At 36.2% G+C, this 21926-nt stretch overlaps 1 protein-coding gene across 6 annotated transcripts in view; it reads left to right on the top strand.

The window, feature by feature from the left end:
• Positions 1-13737, top strand: part of FILIP1 (filamin A interacting protein 1) — a 228872-nt gene extending 215135 nt beyond the window's left edge. For 3 of the 6 annotated variants that reach the window (XM_074333211.2, XM_019729602.3, XM_088795599.1), the window contains one exon: positions 1291-2121. In XM_074333211.2, coding sequence (XP_074189312.2) covers positions 1291-1497 — 207 coding nt within the window. In that variant the 3' untranslated portion in view covers positions 1498-2121. Of the gene's footprint in view, positions 1-1290; positions 2122-12822 lie in introns of those variants that run through there. The other 3 variants (XM_074333214.2, XM_019729604.3, XM_074333213.2) reach the window with 2 other exon arrangements.
• Positions 13738-21926: the final 8189 nt, after the last annotated feature.

The following is a 21926-nucleotide window of genomic DNA, read 5'->3' on the forward strand; positions in this document are numbered from 1 at the left end:
GCATGGAGACAAACTGGAGAGGCAAAATGGGGGCCAGGTATTGAAAAGAGACACATGTCTTATTGTGATATTGACATTTAACCTCATAGAGTATCCAAAGGGCGCCATCAAAAGGGTAATGATTTAAAAAACATTACATTATTTACGTTTTAGAAAGATATGTCTATAAAACAGTTTAAAGGGTACATTGGAGGGGACAGAGGCTGAGGACAGGGATACTGTTGCATTTTTCTAGGCTAGAGATGGTGTAGGGAAATGAGGGCAGAGGTATACTGAAGACAGAATCAAAGATTTTGTGACAAATTGAGTATGGAGGGTGGCTCTCAGGTTTCTGGCTTGGCTGTAAGGATGGATAAGATGAGAAACATAGGGGGACTAGTGTTTGGGGGAGAAGATAAGTAAGTTTTGGGGATGTTATATTTGAGATGCCTGAGGGACACTGAAAATGTCTTGCAAGTAGTTGGAAATCAGGATCTGTATTTAAGGAGAGCATTGAAGGTTTGCGGTCCCGCGACTCATCAACACATGGGGTGATAACTGAGGTGATTCTCAGGGTGAAAGAGAAAAATCAAAAGAGGGCTGAGAATGGAATATGGGATTACCCATATTTAGAAGGCAAGCAAGCTAGAACAAGAAGCCAGCAAGAGATTGAAAAGGAGTCATCAGAGACAGGATGTGAATGGGTGAGACTCAAGGAAGAAATCCCAGCAAGAGAGTTTGCGGAGCACTTCAAGGAGGGTGTGGTCATCAGTGACAATGAAAACAGAAGTAAGATTGAAAGGACAACAACTTGACTTGGAAAAAAGGCCTGGAAGTACACACTGTTCCCCAATAAAGTCCTGTTCCCCTTCCCCAATAAAATCTTTTAAAAAAAAAAAAAAAAACAGAAGAGACTGGCATCCTTAGGATGTGGAAGGAGAATGGCTTCATGTAAAGAAAGTAGAGATAATTTGGGGTACAATAAAATGGCCTGAGTTTATGCAAGGTGGCTTGTATTTTCTCTGTGAAATAGGAGGTAAGGTCATCTTCAGTAAGGGTAGAGGAGGAGGTAGATTAGGGGCTTGAGAAGAGACGGCAGTTTGGAATAGGTGTTTCAGGAGAGGAGAAAGGGAAGCAATTAGAATGGAGCAGCTACCAAGAAGACTTCAAGTTTCTAATAGTAATTTTATCTGGGGAGGGGTCGCCTGTGGCTGCTCCTGTGTGGCACGAGTCCTAACTCTCAGATTGATGGCTTATCCAGGAGGAAACTCACCACCATTTCCCTTGTGTTTCTGTATTTTTCTCTTACAGTCAGGACAAGACGGGTCATCCCAGCGGCCTACACCCACCCGCATTCCTATGTCAAAAGGTATGAAAGCAGGAAAGCCAGTAGTGGCAGCCCCAGGAGCAGGAAATCTGACCAAACTCGAGCCTCGAGCTGAGACTCAGTCTATGAAAATAGAGCTGAAGAAATCTGCAGCCGGCAGCGCTACCTCTCTTGGAGGGGGGAAGGGCTAAGGGCAGTGGCTGAGGGGGTATGTTGTGCAGATGCTACTGCTCTAGTGAAAACAAACCTTCGTTTTTTCGTGCCAATTCTTTACCTGTACTAATTGAAGTTTTAAGTATCTTGTTTATAAAATAATGTACTAATAGCCATGTGTCTTTCTTATTTTGTGAATTTGTTTTGATGTGGGGGAACAGAACTGACTAGCAAAACTACTGTTTGCTGTGTGCTTGGTTGAGGGTGCTGGGCTTGAGGTAGCCGACTTCCAGTCTCAGTTTTGCTTCTAGAAAGTGGACCCATCAGTTAACTCATCTGAACCCCAGTTTCTTTGTCAATAAGATAGAAGAGCTGGATCACATCCTCTCCAAAGCTGGCTCTCATATTTCCTAATTGTAAATCAAATTTACTAGGCCTTGTTCCACAATAATTGATTTTTCAAAAATTCTATTATGAAATAGGAAATAGTTTAACTACTGTCATTTGCTTCTATCAAATCCCGAATTTGCTTTATGTACTGGAAGAAACATCTCCTAGCTATGATCGGGCTTGGACCTCTAAAGTTTTACAAAAACAAAAGCCTCTGAGATGATTTCAGGAAATAATGTGAATGTGAAATAAAATGGAAATGAAATATGGAATCCTAAAAACAGAGTTTTACTTATTTGTGTGTGTCTGTGTGTATTGCAGAGGTTTTGGCCATTTCCAAAACATTCCCAGGATTTCATAGACAATAATTTTAGAACCATTAATGTCAGACTCATGCTCAATTTAAGTATGCCATTGATTTAAATTGTGGAGCAATTTGAAAAGAGCTGCCAAATGTCTCTTGATAGCTCAACAGAGGTTATAATGGATAGGAAAGAGCAGAAAGTAAATTCTGATAACTTAATGCCAAGAAAAAAAAAAGACATCATGCATAGTTTAATTGAATTCAAATATTTTCCTCAGTTAACTGTCGACTTTACTTGCAAATATAAAACTGGTTCATGATTTCGTGTGCGCGCGCGCGTGTGTGATGTGGAGCATCATTCCTGTTAGTTTTACTTGTGTTTGTATCATTTTCATTAATTTTCAGCATGTTTTGATCGGCATGCAGCTGTGAGTGCAGAATGCCAGGTGTCTTTGTGAAGATTAACATTGTTCAAGCGGACACTGCTTCGTAGTCAAATAACAGCAGATGAGCTCAAGGCTGATAACCTGTAGCTTAGCACACGAGGACTTATGGAGGAAGCACCTTTGTCAAAATTTTTGAGTCAGTTTTGGTGAACTTTACAAAAATAGGATAACTGTAAAAATTACAGGTTGTTATTTTTCCACTTCTGAATTATGAGGGTTCCAAAATTATTTGTATAGTCTCTGCTCTTGAGATTTAGGAAAAAGTAGATATAAAGAAAACTGTGTAGGATTAGTTTTTAGCCCATGACTCAGCATGCTTCATGATAAAGAGACTCTTCTAATTTCTCTCTACACTGGATTTCCTATCCCTTGAGACCTTGGACTTCAATTGGACATGATGGGGGTAGATGGCTCACAGTATTCACATTTGCTTTAATCAGATCTCTGTTGCCTACAGCTCATCAGTTCTCAGACTATATATTAAAAAATGTTGAGCAACCATGGTAGACATGCCATAATAATAGGAATTCAAGGTAGAATAAGAGAGAGACTGAGAATAAAGACTTTATGAAATATGATTTTGAACAAGTTTAAATGAGAGATCTTGTGATTTCTAATACTGGCTTGTATTTTTTTTTTCTTAAGGAAATTTTCCTCCTTTTATAAAGTGGACATCCTTCCCTTTCAAAAACAAGGACAATCTCTGGCATTTAGGTATTTAGTGTTACTGTACCATAGCATACTGGATTTAAGTAAATGAAGGTGTCAAAAGTATGACACAGTGCATTCCTTTTGATTTCACCTGCCATTTTTCAGTGACTTCTGTCATAATCTCATTGTCACTGTTGCTGCTTTTACTTTTACCTGCTCACACCATGCTTACGTCATCTCTGCCTGGAAATCCATACCATCCGCAGGGAGAGTGCTCCGAAAGGCTTAACTACATGTACAGGATGTTTATACATCTGTCTTGGAACAGAGCCACCTACAAAGTACAACTGCTAAGAAAACTTGGCAGAACAACACATATTCACTTTACAGAAATGATGAAGAGCAACCACCATGGCAGTTTTTCTTTGTAATTTTAGAATGAACTCTACATTTATTGGATAGCTTTTTTCTAAAGTACGTATTAGAAATGAAATCCACTGGGAATAAGAGGTGGGGGGATTAAATCCACTCCAATTCCAGCTTCCATTTGTGAGTATAATGTTTTTAAGATGCAGTTTAATGTGCTATTATAAGAGTGAATGGGATTAAAAGGTCAGTCTTTTCCCTGTCCTGAAATATAGTATTGTGTAGTAAAATAAAAAGGGTCTTACCAGAGCTGCTGTGTATAGCTGCTGCTCAGAGCCCACCCTGGGGAGCAAAGGGGGTTGCCATTTCCACCAGTTTCGATGTCATGGCACTCGCAGGGGATGTGACGTGCAGGGCACAGTCTGCACAACTGCAGAGGACGCCCTTGTCTTCCCCATTTGAGAATAATTTTCGTGTGCCTACCATTTCAGCACGCTATGATGGTGGCCATGTAGCACACATGTTACCAGAAACGATCCTGTATGGGGCATGGCCCTATAGATATTTATCATTTCTTGAAAATGACCCTCCTGTCTAGGTCACCTGCTTAAACAGTGTCATTCAGTTTCTACTGGCATTTTTATCAGATTTTTAGTGAGGACAAGTTAATGGGTGACAATTTGGCTCTCTAGAGATTTTAATATATTCATTGAGGGTACAGTGTTCCCAGATGTCTTACCTGAATATCTTCAAGAAGAGAGTGAAGAAATAGTGTACTTTGATGTGTACTGTGGGAAGAGTATAATTTCAGGGAAATGAAGACATGCCCAAGAATGTAAAATGTACAGAGTTTTGAATTTCTCATTCTCTCATAGAATCAGAATACTGGGGAAAGAATGAGACTTTCCTGATTGGGAAAATCCCAGGGATATCAGATAGAAAGAACACATTTATATGGGAGGTTGGAAGGCAGAGAGAGAGAGAGGAAGAGGTAACAAGGTGAGCACAGAGAGTGTTTCCCAGTAAACGGGAATGTATGGTTCCAAAATTTCCCCAACCCTAATGAGGTTTAGTGTTTACCTCCTACCTCCTCACCCAGGTCTCCTCATTGGTTTTCTCCTCGTCCTTTGCTCTTTCAACTTCTTTTCACCTGTTACCTCCACACATGATATACATATCCTCTGGCCTCTTCCATTTTAGTACAATTCTTCCTTCAACTGTGCCGTTCTCTGTAGGTACTGCCCCATCTTCTTCCTGCCCAGTTAAACCATTGACAGAACACTCAAACTTTTCTGCCTCCACTTCCATCCTTTCCATTTATTCTTCAACTACCTTTTATTCTTGTTAAAGTAATTTGTATACATAGTTAAAATAAAAGCCAATGCTACAAGACAACGAAAACATCTGTTCCATACCTCACCCCCCTTTTCCCTCAAGTTTGCTGCCTGGAGAAAATAATTTCTAACTTTTAACTTTTAACTTTTAACTGTTTCTTCTGGTATTTATCTTCATATTTCTAAATAATATACTTGTACTCTGACTTTTTATTTATCAATTTTAGATATGATTTTTTGTCTTCCCATTACTGTTTTGATGGTTTAGTCCTTTCACATGTCCCCTCTTTCCTTTTCCCCATCCTTCCAACATGATTACATCACACATATTTTTGCGTGTGTAAATAAGCTGTCAGCATTTGCGTGGTTACATATTTATGTTTATAGTGTATATTGTTCCTGGCTGAGCAAAGTAGTATACTTTGATTTTGTTGCCTTCTTATTACCGCTTTTCCCCTTCTAAAGAATAATTGCTTCAATTTTTTATCTGCTTGGTTTTCTATGTATCTATCTTTATTTTTTCCATATGCTCCAATAGATCTGCCAAACACCTACCAGTAATTTTTCCAAATACTTCATATTTTCCCTCGGAGGCCTTCTTAGTTCAGCCCTATGTTTCCCTACTGAGTCTGGACTACTTGTCTTCTAGGCCTGCTGCACAGTTGTTATCCTGTTCTCTTTTTGCCTATGTTGAATCCTTGGTTTCCTGGATTTTTTTTTTTTTGTAATCTCTACTTCTTTTGCTTAACAGTCTGTCTTTATCTATCTATCTAGCCATCCATCTGTCCATCCATCCATCCATCCATCCATCCATCCATCCATCCATCTATCATCTGGAAGTATATCTTCCAGTACATTCTGCAGAAGAAAAATCCTTCAGTAACCTCCCTGAGGCAAGCTATCTGTATTTTGGGAATAGATCAGGGGGAGTGAGATGGAGAATCTTATAGTTCAGCGTGTCAACTTTTCACTCCCCTGTATTCAGTCTATGTTGCCCATTCTTGTACCTAGTCCCAGAACTTCTTAGGTCAGTTTTTTTCAAAAAATGAACTTCAAATCCAATCTCTGGTAAGAATGAAAGTAGAGTGAGGTTAAGCCTTTCTCCCTCTGTGACCAAACCTTCTCATTTCCTTTGGCTTTCCTTTGGCTTCTCTGACTGCTCTGCCTATTTCTCTTGCTGGCTCCTTATTTTATGCCTACATCTTAAGTGTTCTATCACTTCATTCTATCAAAAGCTATTTTTCAACACTACGGGCTCATTCTGGTTATTTTATGCACTCGCATGGTTTTAGTTATCACCCAAATGCTGGTGACTACCAAACTGCTATCTCCAACTTACTTTGTCTAAAAGCCATTCTCAGCACCTTCTCCATCCCTCTTCTAAGGCTTCTTCTTTTATTATTCTCCACCTTCGCAGGGTTGTCTTGATGTACCCAAACCACTTGAGCTAGAAGCCTGGTAGCCATTTTAGGCTCCCCTTTCTCCCTCACCCGTCAAGTAGACGCATTCAACAATTCTCATAACCCTCTAACACCTCTAGCAGCTGAACTGACATCTCTGTTTCTTCTACCACTGCCTGAGTTGAGGTTTTAATTTCTTCTCATCTGGATTTCTCTAGTACACTCCTAACTGATCTCATAACGTCCAGCCTTAAAACCCTCTGATTCATTTTCCATTTTGTTTTCCAAAGTGCAAGTTGATCATACCACTCTTCTATTTGAAAACCCTTGAGAGGTTCCTCATTACCTACAGTGTACAATGCCAACTCCTTGGTATGGCACTCAAGGCTCTCTATGATCTGGCTCCCTACCTCCCCACTTTTCTGAGCATCCTTCCCTTTCCCTCATCTGGACTCCTACTCCCCCCACCCGGCCCCCCACCCCAGGAGCACAGAAGGATTTGCATAGCAGACCAGGCCACCTTTCCTTGACTTGATCAACTTGTTCCTTCTCCCTGGATTGCCCTTTCTCCTACTTTTGCTTCTGGTGGTTGTGTCCTGCCCTATTCAAAGTCTCTTTTAAAAACATTGCTGCCACTAGGAACACAAACCATTATTTCAGAACCTATCCTGGGATATAAGCTTGTCCATTGCTATAAAAAACAAAACAAAACAAAACAAAACTTGGCACGAGCAGTTGAAGGATGGCTGGAAGTTGGGGAAGAAAGAGGTGTTCTTTCTTCCCTTTGTCTGCAATGCAAGCCTGTGAGAATTATGTGGAGGGTGCTGACAAATCATGTGTGAGAACATGGAGATAAAGAGATTGTGGAATTAGAGGAAATCCAAATACTGCCATTCTGGATAGTGTAAATTACTTCTATTTCCTTCCAGAGGCAACATGGCAGGTAATGGATGCAAAATAGCCAGGAATCCGGGACTCAGGAGTTTTCACCTCTGAAGACCTCACATGTGTGGAGAACTAAGGGGGCCCAAGAGGTTTCTGTGAAGTATAAACATATTTGAATGAATTATGAGTGACTCTTTCCTCACCCTCTCTGACTTCCCCCGAGGAGCATGGATGATACTTCAGGAAAGAGAAAGCTTGGGGTGATTTGTCATGCTCTTCGGATTCATGAAGGACCCTCTAAAATAGGTCACAGAGACTCTCATTTTAAAGGGCCCAACTACACCAATAAACAGAATGTAAGATTTAGAATATATATCAAGGTGAACATCCAGAAAATGTGGATTGCTGAACAATGGACTAGATACCTGAGATAGGACTGAAAACCAGGAGATCTGAGTAAGGCTGTGTAACCTTTGGCAAATCATCCTAACTTGGTTTGGTTTAGCATTTAGTTGTGTATAATCTTTTATGATTCTGGCATTCCTTCTTATAGTCATAATATGATATGTTTCACTATTGTTTAGCAAGCAACTTAAAGGATTCTGCCACAGTGCTTTTCCTAAGAGCTAATGATTATTTGCTTTTCTGGTAAAAGTAGTTTTGGCCTCTCTGTTTGTGCTAATGTGTGATGGACAGCATTGCAAAGTCAAGGGCTGGTTAGAGATGAACCAGACTTTAGAAGATAATTATCTCTATTATTAAAGATGAAAACAAAAACAAAACAAGAAAAACCTCAAGGCTTAGAGATGTCTAACCATCTCATTAATGATGAAGCCAGGTCTTCAGTTTCTCCCAGTACATTATTCATTATTTTATATGAAACTACTTCAAATGAGCAAAGTATGTATTCATACATAGACTAAAACACCCACATTCATTAGGCCAAAATAATAATGTCAAAGGATTTTGAGATGTTGATGTATCTACATAGAAATTATGTGTCAAGATTCTAACAATACTTTGATGAATATTGCTGTTCTTACTAAAAAGTACAATGTTCTTCTCAATTTTCACACATAATGTTATTTTCCATGCTATTTTGTGACCAGTCATAGACTTAGATCAACCTAGGCATTTAGCATCTGTGTTCAGAAAAGTAGAACCTGAGCGTGCTTGGCTCAACTACTTACCTATTTTCCACCATTTACTTTTTTTAAAATATAGTGTGTGTGTGTGTGTGTGTGTGTGTATAACATAAAATATATTATATATGTGTATATATATATACAGACACACACACACACACATATATATACATATATATATATATATATATATATATATATATATATATATATATATATATATAATGTTATATGTGAAAGAACTAGTTCTAACTTGCTTTTATATGGGAAATAGTAATCTATGTGAGAGAAAGGATTAGCTTGCCTGAAAAGGAAATGACTAGTCATAACTGTGGTTATTAACTCCTGCAACCTGGGGAGGTAAGGGGATGATTTGGGCTGATGATGGAGTGGGAAATGTTTTGGAAGGAAGCAAATAAACTTTTAGGTGGTTGAGAAATCCCAAGAGAATTTATATCATCTGGTTCAAAAGTTTCCTGAAACAAATGACAGAACTGATTAGCGGAAGTATTTTTAATTAGCTGAACTAAATCCAAAAGAAGGAATACAAGTCCAAGTCAACAGAGGAAGTTTATTGGACTTCCTATTTAAAACAGATGTTTTATCAGAGCTCTCATTAACTTCTGAATGTGATAATAACAGGACTAAATGCTGAAGCAGTTTATTAAAATGAGAACCCTAAAAGTAAACATTATCTAGGCGCTCTGACATCTAAAAGGTATGTAGAATGTAGAACATTTTTGCAGGTGGATAAATTACTCTACGGGCAGCAAATTTAAAGCTGGGTTTTCATAGCTGGTGGACAGGAAGAACAGCACAGCTCTAAGCTGGTGCCGTACTCTCCAGACAGAGTCCCTGGAGAGTAGGGAGCCATGGGACATGGGAAGCAGGCCACAAGTCAGCCAAATTCATGCAAAATCCAAGAGGAAATGTTTTCTGTAACTTGGTGTGCAGTTTTTTGTGGATGAAGCAGTCCTCCTTTGCTGGTGCAAAGTCCTGCTATACATTGAACTTCTGCTATGTTTTGTCTTTGGTGTGTGAACGTAGAGGCTATCTATTAAAGTGATCTGGTCTCATTTACTAGAGTAGGTTTTTAAAATTCAGAGCTCAAGTGTTCCCTTGCAGAGAGTTTGGCAGAGCATAAACATATGCATTGCTTGGGAGGAAGGCATTGGCTTTCCAAGCAGTACATCTTTCCTACTCCACAGCCAAGGAGCTCTCCTGAGGGGAATCAGAATTCCAATTTGTTGCCAGGTTGCCCCACTCTAGCGCTCAGGAGACAGTCTCATGCAAATTTCTCCCCAGATCCTGTCTTGTGGATCTCAAGTCATCTGGCTGGCCAGTGGTTTTGGTATACCACCCAAGGAGGGTGGACAGTTAGTGAGTTCCAAAGTCAAGTGTGAAAGTGTAATTAGGAATAGATAATATGTTAAACTTCCTATCTATGGAAGTTATCTAATAGCTAGTGTAACAAAAGAATGAATTGATAAGCCACATCACTTTGTAATATATCATAATAACAAATAATGTATTTAATAGGTTACCTGAAGCTTCTTAAGGAAAAAACATCAAGATAACACTTGACAGAAACATATAGAAGAAAATGTCATTAAGTGCTTTTGGTAAATTTTTAATGTTAAAAATCTATAAAAATTCATTGTCCCCAGGAATATATGTTGATTCAGGCTTAGACGTAATTTTGCTTCTTCCAAATAGATAAAAAGGAAACTATATTATTAAATGTCTGCACATTAGAAGGCCCCAAGTTTAAGTGCTTTGCTATTTTGAGTTTGCTAATAGAGGTGGTATTTAACTATGGCATTTGGTCTCAATCTGCCTGATATATATTGTACAAGTTACTAATATCAGAAAAATTATTACAGAATTATACGTAATTTTGCTTAGGTCTCTTTAGAGGCCTCAACTGACCTATAATTGGGTCTTAGTCTGAGATGAAGTGAAGACAAAGTAGGAGATGGGATAAGATTTGCTCACTGACTTTGTAACTTCAATAAAATTTGTGACGTTTTATTGTACTAAATGATGAAAAAAAGAAAGAGACTTGGGAGGTCTGCCTTTAAAAAAAATACAAATAATGGCATTAATCCCTAAATAATTTTTCTTTGCTGATTCCATATGCATCAGTTTTGCTGTGTAATGAGTCATCACAAAATTTAATGGCTTAAAACAAACATTGTTTTTTTATTTCTCGCAGTTTTGTGTATTGTTTGTAGATTTGGGGAGAACAGGTAATAAGCAAACATAGATTTAATAAATATGATTATTAAATTTCAATTAATAGGGCCACTATCATATAGATATTTTCTCAAAATCTCTAGAAACAAGATGAAATATGCCTTCATATATAAAACAAAATAACTTGAGCTTAATTGTATTTCTTTAAATAAAGTTTATAAAATAAACACCATCATTTATTATTAAAGTAGAATAAATTCTATTTGACATTGTCAAGTATTTTTGAGATACTTTTTAATAACATAATCTGATTAATATCATTAGTATGTATATGCTGCATGGATTACCAGTTTGCTAATTTAAATATAATAATGAAATGTAATGGTCCAACCAAAACATTGTTTCTTCTATGTATGGACCCTTTTTCCACATATATTTTTACCAAATGCTAATTCTGAAAAGCTATTATTATTATGGGGATTACAAAATGCTAGGATTAAGAGAAGGTAACTCTAGGAATTTAGAGGTCTGCACACTCAAGATGAGAGAAGGTATTGTAGTAAAACAAAATATTAGCCCCACAAGGGACGTTAGAGATGATCTCTAGTGCTCTTATTTTGTTGTGAGGAAACAAAGACACAAGCATTTTGAATTACATCTACAATAAGGACATTTCTGGATTTCACTCTTTTAAATTTATGCTTTCTTAAGGGAAGAAAACAGAGAAGCTGCTTTAATTCTATTAGCTAAATTTGAGACCTATGTGTTTTCACTTTTTGAAAATTACAGAAATTTTTAAAAAAGATTTGAGTGGGAAATAGCATTTTCATTTTAGACCATGATTTTTAACTACACAATATTTTAATTCGTGTTTTTTTTAATTTTTGCCTGAAGGTTTTGCTGTGTTTTTAGGCATTGAAAAAATATGAAGCCAGATCAATTTTCCCATTAAAAAAAAGAGATAAAAAATCGTATGTATGTCTTAAAAGCTTTACAAAAACTTCATAGCTAAATATTATTAAATGTATAAAACATTTATATATTTCATTTTACTTTGTTTTCTTACCTGTTTTATCCCAAATTCAACTTGAAAAGTCGAAAGAAGGAATGGAAATATCTCCACCTAGTGGTCAGCATAAAGTAAAGTTAATGAAACCAAATTAAGAAACATTTTATTTTTGATAGAGGATTGATCACTCACTGTACATAATTAGAACGAATCTATAGGTCTATGGCATAATATGCTTTAATTAATATTTATTTAGATTTTAATTACCTAAGTAAAAAAAGTGTAAATAGTACTTTAAGTTAAATTGAAAATAATAGGTGGAAATTTCCTCACGCTATTGATAAATCTTGATGTTATTTTTTACACTTCGAACATTGCCATATGTTGACAGGGAGGTAATACATTTCCCAGACAGAGAAACTATTTGAAGCTTAGTTATTTCCTTCCTCTGCCCTTTATAATCTCAGCAATGGCACGACTGTTTCATTTTGCTCACTGACGTATTTCCATGCCTAGCACAGTAATAGGCACGTGATTGAGCCTCAATAAATAAGCCTTGACAGAATGAAAAAAGTGATACATGTTTATAAAGGCATAAAGATTAAGATAAAAGTGAAATTAATTGATAAGTATAAATATTACACACCCATATGTGGCTGTGTAAATACTACCTCAATCTATTTTTTATTTACTTTTATAAGAATGAATTTAGAGCTAAAAGCATATACAGAATGATGCAAAAAAGCAGCAGTCAGAGACAAAAGTGGGTCATCTGTGCCTATTGACTTCTTAAGACTAGATAATGAATATTTCCTTATTAAAACTGAAATTCACACCCATTAAAAGTATGTGAATATTATTCAAAACAGAACGAGTATGACTGGGAGAGTTACGGTACTTCTAGGAAATAATCTGGTTTCCCACTATGGGGCTTCTATATAGTATTATAATTAGTGTGTTTGTGTTCAGTTGTTTCCTTGACTAAAATCAATCTAATATTGATTTTTAAGAATCAATATTCTAAAAAAAGTTTTAAGAACTTTGGAGGTAAAGCACATATGTCAATATAAAGGTTACCCGAGAATAGTAGAGAACTGCAGGAGAAGCTATTGGGCTCATGTACCTGTTTTTGTTTGTTTTGTTGTTTAACATCTATTATGTGGTATTGATCCTCACATAAACTACTGATTTGAGTTTCAGTTTAATTGAAAATGCTGTATCTTTCTTCTCTTTGTAGAAAGCATCATCATTCACCAGTTACGTATGAACTCCAGATGAAATGGTAAACCAAGTACATACTGGGTGTGTGTACTTCCTCTGAACCCTGTTGAATGGATAGTATTTCTGCAGCCCTCCATCATCACTAAGGTCCTCTATGCTACTGATCACTACTGGAAATAGTTTCCTACTTGCAGTGGAATTGTTTTGAGGATGTAACGTAAAAGCTGAAAATGGAGTTGCTGACAATATGAAAATAGGTAGCAAGAGCAATTCAATCTTTGTGTCAAAAGAAATTTCCTTTTGCATAGCTTTCAGGTCCATGGGCACATGCTATGTAACTTATTTTTATAATACACTTTGTAATATGATTTCTTTTTTCCTAAAGTGTTTCCTTTTTCATAGTCTATGGCACATGTATCTGTAGACTCCATGATCAGTTCTTCAAAACATTGGTATTGGTGCATTCAAAGCAGTAACCTCTAATTATTTTATCAATTTGTTATTTCTGAAGAAAAGAAAGTACAACACTCTCTGTATTTCCTGGGGTAAATTCAAGATAAAGAACAGAAGCAGGAGATTCTGGAAGAAGTTTTATTATTGCTTGTACCATGCGGTGGTTCTGATCATGGGTCAACACTAACAAATAAAGCTCTGATTGAAAGTTCAATTGTAAATACTTAAAGCCAGTTTCTAAAGTTGCTCTTTCTAGTTCTGTGCCAAGAACTCTGGGTGAATTGATTTCATGTGGGACAAATGAACAAAAGGAGATGTATGAGTTTAACTTGTAAGGATTATAGGAACAGCTTCAACTTACAGTTCAATTATATTTCTGTTTTCATTATTTACTTATATGTACAGGATTTACCACAGGATATCAAGATTATTTCTCACAATCTACCTAAATGAAAGCCTGAAAATAAAAACTGAACTAGATAATAGTATCAGCATCCTTTTTAAAAATGGTAAGAGAAATCTCAAGACAGATAACTTTTTTTTTGATAGATAGGACTTGGACAGATTTTCAGAACCACATATAGGTTGGAGAATATATTCTTCAAAGGTAAGAAGCACATGCATTGCTCAAAGCTCAATGTCAGAGCTGCTGTTGAATTTAGGTTTATGTGAAAATGTGCATCTAAAGTATACTTGAAACCCTAATAATATAAGTATTTTTAAAAGACCTTGTTAATGTGGACATGTTTTCAATAAGTTCTTTAAAGATAAATGCAGATGTGACACATTGATTTCTGAATGCAGAAATTTTATATCATGTATCTCATCTGAGATTAAAGAAAGTATGTTTCTGAATGTCAAGAGGATAACTATAATAAAAACCACACAAGTAGTACTGTTGGCCCATTTCTCCAGTTCCACAGGTTGTACCCAGGTTTATAAGCCCATAGAGGGGAGTCCACACTGAGTCTCTGGAATAGAAAACTTTATGTTGGATTTCTCCTCTATGTAACTTTATAAGGTTTTAAGGTATACCTTATGGAATTAGCAAATCTTATTCAGTAGGTATTATAAATTAAATAATTATATTTTATGTAAAATTAGTTTTGATTTTTGTAAGTAAAAGAAATGCTACAGTAGGCTTGTCCTAGCTTGAATGATTGTGAACGCATCACATAACCTGCAGGGCTTTTGATTACTGATTAAGAAAACTAGAGTGTATATGTTTGAAGATTAAAAAAACTGTTATGGATTTTGTTTTCTGCAAACGTTTCTGAACTGTAATGATGTTTTCAATTAGAGAAGGGTTATATTTAGTGTTACGTTTTTTCACTCACAGTGAAGTTCTCTATTTGCCAGTGTTTATACTTCTGATGGCAAAAATATTCTGATATATCACAGATTAGCATTTGAAGCAAATAACTTTTGTTCAACTTGTGGGAGTTTTATTACACTAATAGTGAAAAGGCTAGAGAATAAGACTTTAAAAACTTCTTGACTTTAATTTAAAATATTAGAAGTAATTTACATATATTTGGTCCGAGTTTTCATTTCTCTGATAGATAATTTATAATGAACTTTGGTACTTGCAATGCAGAGTGAGGATGATGGTGCCATCAGAATCATTTAGCTAGACACTGAGCTTTTCTCTGCCCATGCTATGATTAAGTCCTCTGTTTAAATCCAAATGGAGTCAGAGTGATAGATGAGTAAAATCAGTAAAAATTAATTAAAAATTGTTTTCAAACAAAATAGATTAAAAACAGCAAATAGAAACACCAGAGTTATATCCTTATCTGATGAATAAACAAGATCATAAGTAGTCATATACCAATATCCACATCCAATTGAAAAAACTGCCCCCACATGCAAACCTGGCACCATTCTAGGCTCAAATAATTTCTGTATCTTTCATTGTAAGTAAATCTCCAATCATCAATATGAACGAGAATCAGTTTTGAATGGCATAATTATATTTTTTGAAGTATAATCATAATCAGTGTTTCCAGTTTAAGGCACAACATTAAACTAATCCATTATTTTACCCTTTTCTTTTTGATAGGAGTGTCTTTTGAGGGTATCTTCTACAGAGATTTTTTTTCAAGTATTTCATAAAATATTAGGGTTTGATGAAAATAGTGGGTAAACATTCCAGATGTTAGATGTCTGGAATGTTCACAAAATGTGAAGAATTAATTGTATCTTAGGACAATCATAAAAAAATAAAAAATCATGGGTGGAATATCTAGATTAAGCATTAACAGAGACACCAACACTACTGAAATACTCACAGCTTCTAAAAATCAGTGGCAGAGCAAGAGTGTTACATGAGACAATGTACTATGTTTGTGTCCTTTGTCTTTATGCTATGGTTGAATTTTCCTTGAAATGAATAAAAAATAGAGCAAAAGTAGGATGTGTTCATGAATTTGATTAGCAATGGTTCTAAAAATAACAAAAATGCATAACGGAAGTTTGAAAAAAACAACTGGCACCTGAGGGATATATCCCCTTCTGGACCTCCAGTGCTATGTCTCTGCTAAAAACACTAATTAGAGGGCAAAGATAAAAAAAAAAATTGTAATAAATTCAAGAATTGGGAGAGTTTTATGGAATTAATTTTGTTTAGTGACCACTAATATTTTGTTTTCTTTCAGCATTTACTCCATATCTTTCAGCATTTACTCCATAACTATATGATGACAACCATGTTTGTTACAAAAGGAAAATGCTGCAGATTCATACATTTGAGTAGAAATCTTTATAGATGCCATGCCATGATACATTTTTTTTTTCTGGTGGGTTTTTTTGGTTTATGTTATTTGGATAATTTTTCCTTACCATTCACAGATTCTGTTATTTTTAACAGTGCAAATTTGTATTTATTTAATCTAGATTGTTTTAAAAATATCAGATGTTAGCTTCTCCAATAGCAAAGGCTTAAAATGTGATCAGATAGTCTTAGAAGTCTTGCAGATTTCATTGATTTTCAAAAGCACAAGAGTACATTGACAAATTTTGGAGTTAAATTCTATTTTCACAGCATTCTCAATTTTTCACTCCTTTAAGTTTTATTAAGTACATGAGTTTATTTTTCACTACAGCCAAGTGAATTTATGAATATGTACTTGTCTTTTATATGAATGTAATATCCGGCTTTCAGTTCATCACAGGTTATTGAAATTATTTAACAAATTAAGACATTCTCTGTGTTATTTCCAAAGTCAACTTCATCCAAATCTCACCAGTGAGAAAAATAACAATTGTGATATAAAAGCACTGTGCAATATTTTTTTGAGTTGGAACATAATATTCATAAAATTAAAATAATTTTAAATGAGTATTCCACCTTAAAATTGTTTGCTTTAAAATAGTTTTCACTCCTGCGCTTCATGTTTTGTCAAAAATAGTGTTTTGTAATATGAACAAGCAGAAGCGGAACAGCAGATCAGCCAAAATGAGAAATGCTTTTCCTCTGAGTTACATCACAGTTTGAGTCTATAGGAAGATGAAAACTGCAAGACACCAAGAGATGGAAACTGGTTACAACGTTCCCCTCACTCCTTTATCCTCACCAAAGGCAATGTCAATCAACATTCAGATATTACTCTACTGGTTTCTGCTGTCAATCTAGATTTTTCAGTAGAGCAAACACTCCTGTAGTTTTGCCAGCATTCCACAGCCCAGCCTCTACATAGGCAGCCAGGGAATGGTTTCAGCAAAGTGGGATGGGAGTGATGCTGAGGCTGTGGTCTGACCCCTTTTATTTTATTTATCAGCCTTGTGTCAGAAATGGTGGTCCATAACCATAGTCAATCCTCACTTATTTTTGCCTTATTTGGGACAAAGGAATGGGTTTCTCTTGTTTATTATTTAAAGATATACATATCAAAAAAGCAGGCATGGATGATGTCAAAATGAAGGTGCTTTCTAAAGGGAAGTTGCAGATATTAGAGATCTTGTACACAGGGCAGCGCTGGCCTCTCTTCTTAGAGGAGCAGTCGAGTCCGTCCGTGCGCTAAGTTTAAAAGCACTGGCCAGAAGTCATTGTCTGCTTACTTCACAACTTCTCAGAAGTGGGGCATCTCAGATTTGCCCCACTCTGGCGTCTTTCCACCAGATTTGCTCAAATGGATTTGTTCCCCTTGACCCCTGGGCTAGAATCACCTTTAATGAGCAACACTTTTCCCCTGGGTCAAGAGACTGCAGGAACTTCCCTGGGGCCATGTTTGTTGGCAATAGGATACATTTGCACTATACTTTTTAACTTTTTCTTGAATGTCATTAAAATCTACTTTTGATATTTGTATTTAATGAATCCCAAGGAACCTATGAAAGATGTAAACCACTGAAGCCTCCCTTTAATTGGGGCCACCCTCAGTGACTGCATGGTTCCACAGGTAACAGTTGGATCCTAGTTCCCTGGAGTTCCCAGATAATTTTTTTTTTTTTAAAAGATAATCTTTAGTTTCCCCTGCATTCTTCCCAGCATTTCTTTCAGCGATAAGCATCTCTAAGGAGAAAATTTGTTTTCTTTCTCTTCAGGCGTCCATTTGTCCCATTCTGCCTCATATTGACAGGCCTTGGTGCACAAAGCTCTCCCCCCAGTTTGAATGTAAACTTCTTAAATGCACGATTTGCATATTCCTCATAGTGAATACAAGATACTGGACAAATGTTTGCAAAAGGCAATATAATTCCTTCTAGGGAGAGACGTTTTCCTAGTCTTCTTCCAGCTTTCCTCTCTTCTTTCCCCCAATTGTCACAGTAGTTTCCCATGACTATATTCACATTCTCATTTTTGGTCTTTTTGGCTCCCAGTGCACGTCTTTCTCTTCCTCGAGAACAAGGCATATGTTTAAGCAAAATGGCAGGGTGTTTAGTAGGCACTAATTATTGACTCCTAACCCCAAAGGACTGCTCCTTCAGGAGTAGGACGTCAGCCAGGGTATTTTGTACCAGATTTTCCTTACTAACCTAGCTGCTTATTCTTCCTTTGCAGACATCTTTGTGCCCATTGAAGGTTTAAGATGCAGACTATCTGGATTAAACAAGAAAAGACTCTCAATAATTACTGATTCTAAGGGAAGATATGCTCTCTGCAAAGACAAAGGGCCCTCATCTTATCAGACACCAGATGGTCTATGCTACCTAACAAGAGAAGGGTCATTTTCAATTCAAAGAGGCCAAGCACTGGTTCCCACAGAGCACTGGTGCGAATGGGCAGTAGGACAAATAGACTATATAAGATAACAAACTGAGTATCTCCTAGAAGTGGTGGGTATCAGAGATCTCTGTTTCCAGGGCAACTGGTAAGATCTTGCTTGAGACAAAGAACATGATCAGCCATGGTATACAGTTTTGCAAATCATTAATAATAAGTGTAGTATAAGGTTCAACTTTCTCTATATCCCTTTTTGATTCTATTCTCTCCTAGGTGTGGAACCAGACCTTATCTCTCCGACCTTAAGACCCACTTCCTCCCAGTTAAGTTTTTGACATCATGAAGATGTGGTACTTCTTGGACCTCCTATAATCCCTTGCACACACATCTTATATAGCACTGATCTCATTATATTTGAATTGTTTGTTGGCAACTTGACTCTCCCACTAAAGTGTGAATTCATTGATATTCGGTCAGGTTGGGTCAACAAGATTTACTGAATATCTTTTATGTCCAAGGCACTTTGTCAGATGTTGGATATATAAAAAACAGTAAAAATAGTCTCTCACCTTGAGAAATTTATACCTAGTAGGAAAGACAGATGTAAACAGATATTTTTCATTACTATGTTAAGTGCAAGAATAGAGGTATGCGTAAATTGCCTTGAGCTCAGGGAGCAGTTCTTAGCTTAGCCGAGGAAACAAAGAAAGATTCCTCAAATTGGCTACTGACCTGAATCTTGAAGGGTGAGTAGGAATTAGCTAGCAAGGCAGTTTGGGTGGAAGTGGAGTCTGATGTTGGGGATCAGTGGCTTGGTCAGTGATTAGGATTAGGAATCTAAGACAGTGAGTGCGGATGACTCTTCCCAGAAGATTCAGTGACAATAAAAATGATGTGTGGGATAGTTTGCTGAATCCCTAACCTGTCCCTCACAGTGTGCTGGTAAGAGGGATGTCCTATGAGATCTTGGTGTTTGTTGTCATAAATATTCAGTTCCATTGACAAAAGTGTTTCACTTCTCAGGCTCAATAAAAGTTGACTTTCACATTTATGTCCATTTTGTGAATGTCATCTTTCAAGAAAATGTTGGAGTTATTTTAAAGAAATAAACGAGTCACTTCATAGCTTCATAGGTAGTAGTGACCCAAGTGTTTCAAAAAACAAATATTGATGAAATTTGACCCCACCCAACTTCCAATAATCTAATGCTTGGAAAAACAGAAAAATGTAAGTTAAAAATATGTCTAAAAATAGTCCAAACATGATTTATAAGGGATTAACGTTTTTAAAGATCTACTTGCCTGTATCTCTTGACGATTCTCATGGAGTAAGGAAAGTATCTTCCCCCTTTTGTCCCTTCCCTTTTAAAAATAATTGCACTATTATACATGTAACAGATGTCAGTTGGCTGTCAACCAAGAGATGGTAACATCGTATTTGAAGGAAAAACCTTATCTATAATTGATGACACAATTGGAAAAATACATACCATGGGATATAATCGACTGAGAGATTCTATACAGTAGAAATAATGAAGTCTAAGGTCTCATTAAAAATATATTCTCTCATTTAAAGAAAAAGGTGGAATTATGAGAAATGAAACATTATTTCCTCCGGAGAACAAATTTCTTAGGCTGTCTACTAAGAAATTTTGGTGTAATTGCTCTTTCCTCTAATGAGAATAATCATTTAAGTATCATGTTTGACTTGCATTTCTGATTACTGACTGTGGTCATTCATAAACTTGCAAAATCTTTCATCACAACACCAATGACCTCAGGCTTAACAATCTCTCAGTGTCAGAACAAAAGGATTTTCTTAAGTGCCTAAGTGAATAAGTTTAATAAATATGTATATATGAAAATCAGGAAAAGGTCAACTTTAAAAGAAGTAATTTTTCAAAATCAGTTTGAATTAATCTCTGATGTAGTAAGTACATGAAATTAAATTTATTATACAAATTCTATGTCACTCTTTTCTTAAATATCGCCTCAATTAAAAATGAATATTATTTAGTCCCCTCAAACGTCTCTCAAGTAAGCTGCCACGATCAACTAAATAGACAGAATTTTTTTTTCCCATCTAGAAAGAAACAAGCAAAATATTACCCAGTCACTGAAAACAATTCAAACCATTTCCAGTCCCTAAGAATTTTCTCTGAAATTCATGCTGGTAAAAACTATGGCACATTTCTTAGCTCTCTTCAGTTTTCTAAACATTATTAAACTACACATGTAAATGAAATGGTTTGAATATGGTTAGAAGCTAGAGAGCTAAAGTAGCACCAAATACTCACTCAAAGGAGTCTAATAAGCAAATCTATGTGCCATTTTGGCCAAACAGTAAAAAGAGCAGTTTCAGTTTCCTCTTCTTAATTCCTTAAGTTACTCAGTTATTCATTTCCCCCGCCCCATGTTTCTGGTTACCTAGTTCAATAGCTTGAAAACAGCAACTGAACTAAAAAAATAAAAATTTGTTATGAAACTTCCCCTCCAAAGTTATTTATCTACACCTTTTCAGATTGTTGGGTTTGTATCTGCCTATTATTTTGGATTTACTTTCATATTTAATAGGGTTTCCAGGTGGAAATTCCCTCCCATTCTCAGGAATTTTTTTCGCTTTCCCATTCCAGAATCCCGAGATATAAACTGTTTTCTGTTCTCCACGATGAATCGTTTCCACAAAGTGACGGCTGATATTACCAACCACCTGGGTTCAAGGAGCCGATTTTCCCAATTTCCTGACCAACTTTTCTTGGGATTCGCGAATGGGAAGGAGAAAAAAATTCCTGAGAACGGGCGGGAATTCCCGCTTGGAAACCCTATTAGGCTCAGGCATTCATTGCACACTTACTATATTGACCTGGTAGTCAGCATTAATCAATGTAATTAAGCAAATTTTTTAAAAAACAGGAATCAGTGAATGAAGAATCATTTAAACAATACAAATGTTATCTAAATGTGTCATCAGCACACGCGTGAGCACACCTCACTCCTAGCAACCACAGTTTAAAAATGCATATGGTGGAAATCCATTGTGAGAACAACCACTCTCTTTTGTTACCCTAGAAATACTGAACATTTCCCTTTTAAAATTCCTACTTCATAAGATTAAATGAAAAACTACCTAAGAACTATCATAAAACAATGTATGACCAATGAAATCATAAAATTCTGAGTCCTCAAGCGAATGATGTGGATGTGAAAAAAATGTTACTGGGTAAAGCAGCATGTTGTGATGGCAGAGTACAGTAGAGGGAAAGGAACTGGAAGGACATCAAGAGATTTTGAAAAGTCATTTCATCCATTTGGCCCTCAACTGAAAATATAAGTTTTAGATAAGAATCTAAGAAAGCTTTAGGTTCGGAAAGTCTATGTTTCAGTCAAAATGGAATTCCTACAAAGAAAAGAGAAACAAGGAGTTACTCTTTCCTATGAACAAAAAGAAAAAGGCAGATAAATATATCACAATCACTTAGATCACTTAAAACAAAACAACCCGAA

The sequence above is a fragment of the Rhinolophus sinicus genome, chromosome 2 (assembly GCF_057876585.1).
Source record: "Rhinolophus sinicus isolate RSI-liver-muscle chromosome 2, RSI-T2T, whole genome shotgun sequence".
Classification (NCBI taxonomy): Eukaryota; Metazoa; Chordata; class Mammalia; order Chiroptera; family Rhinolophidae; genus Rhinolophus; species Rhinolophus sinicus.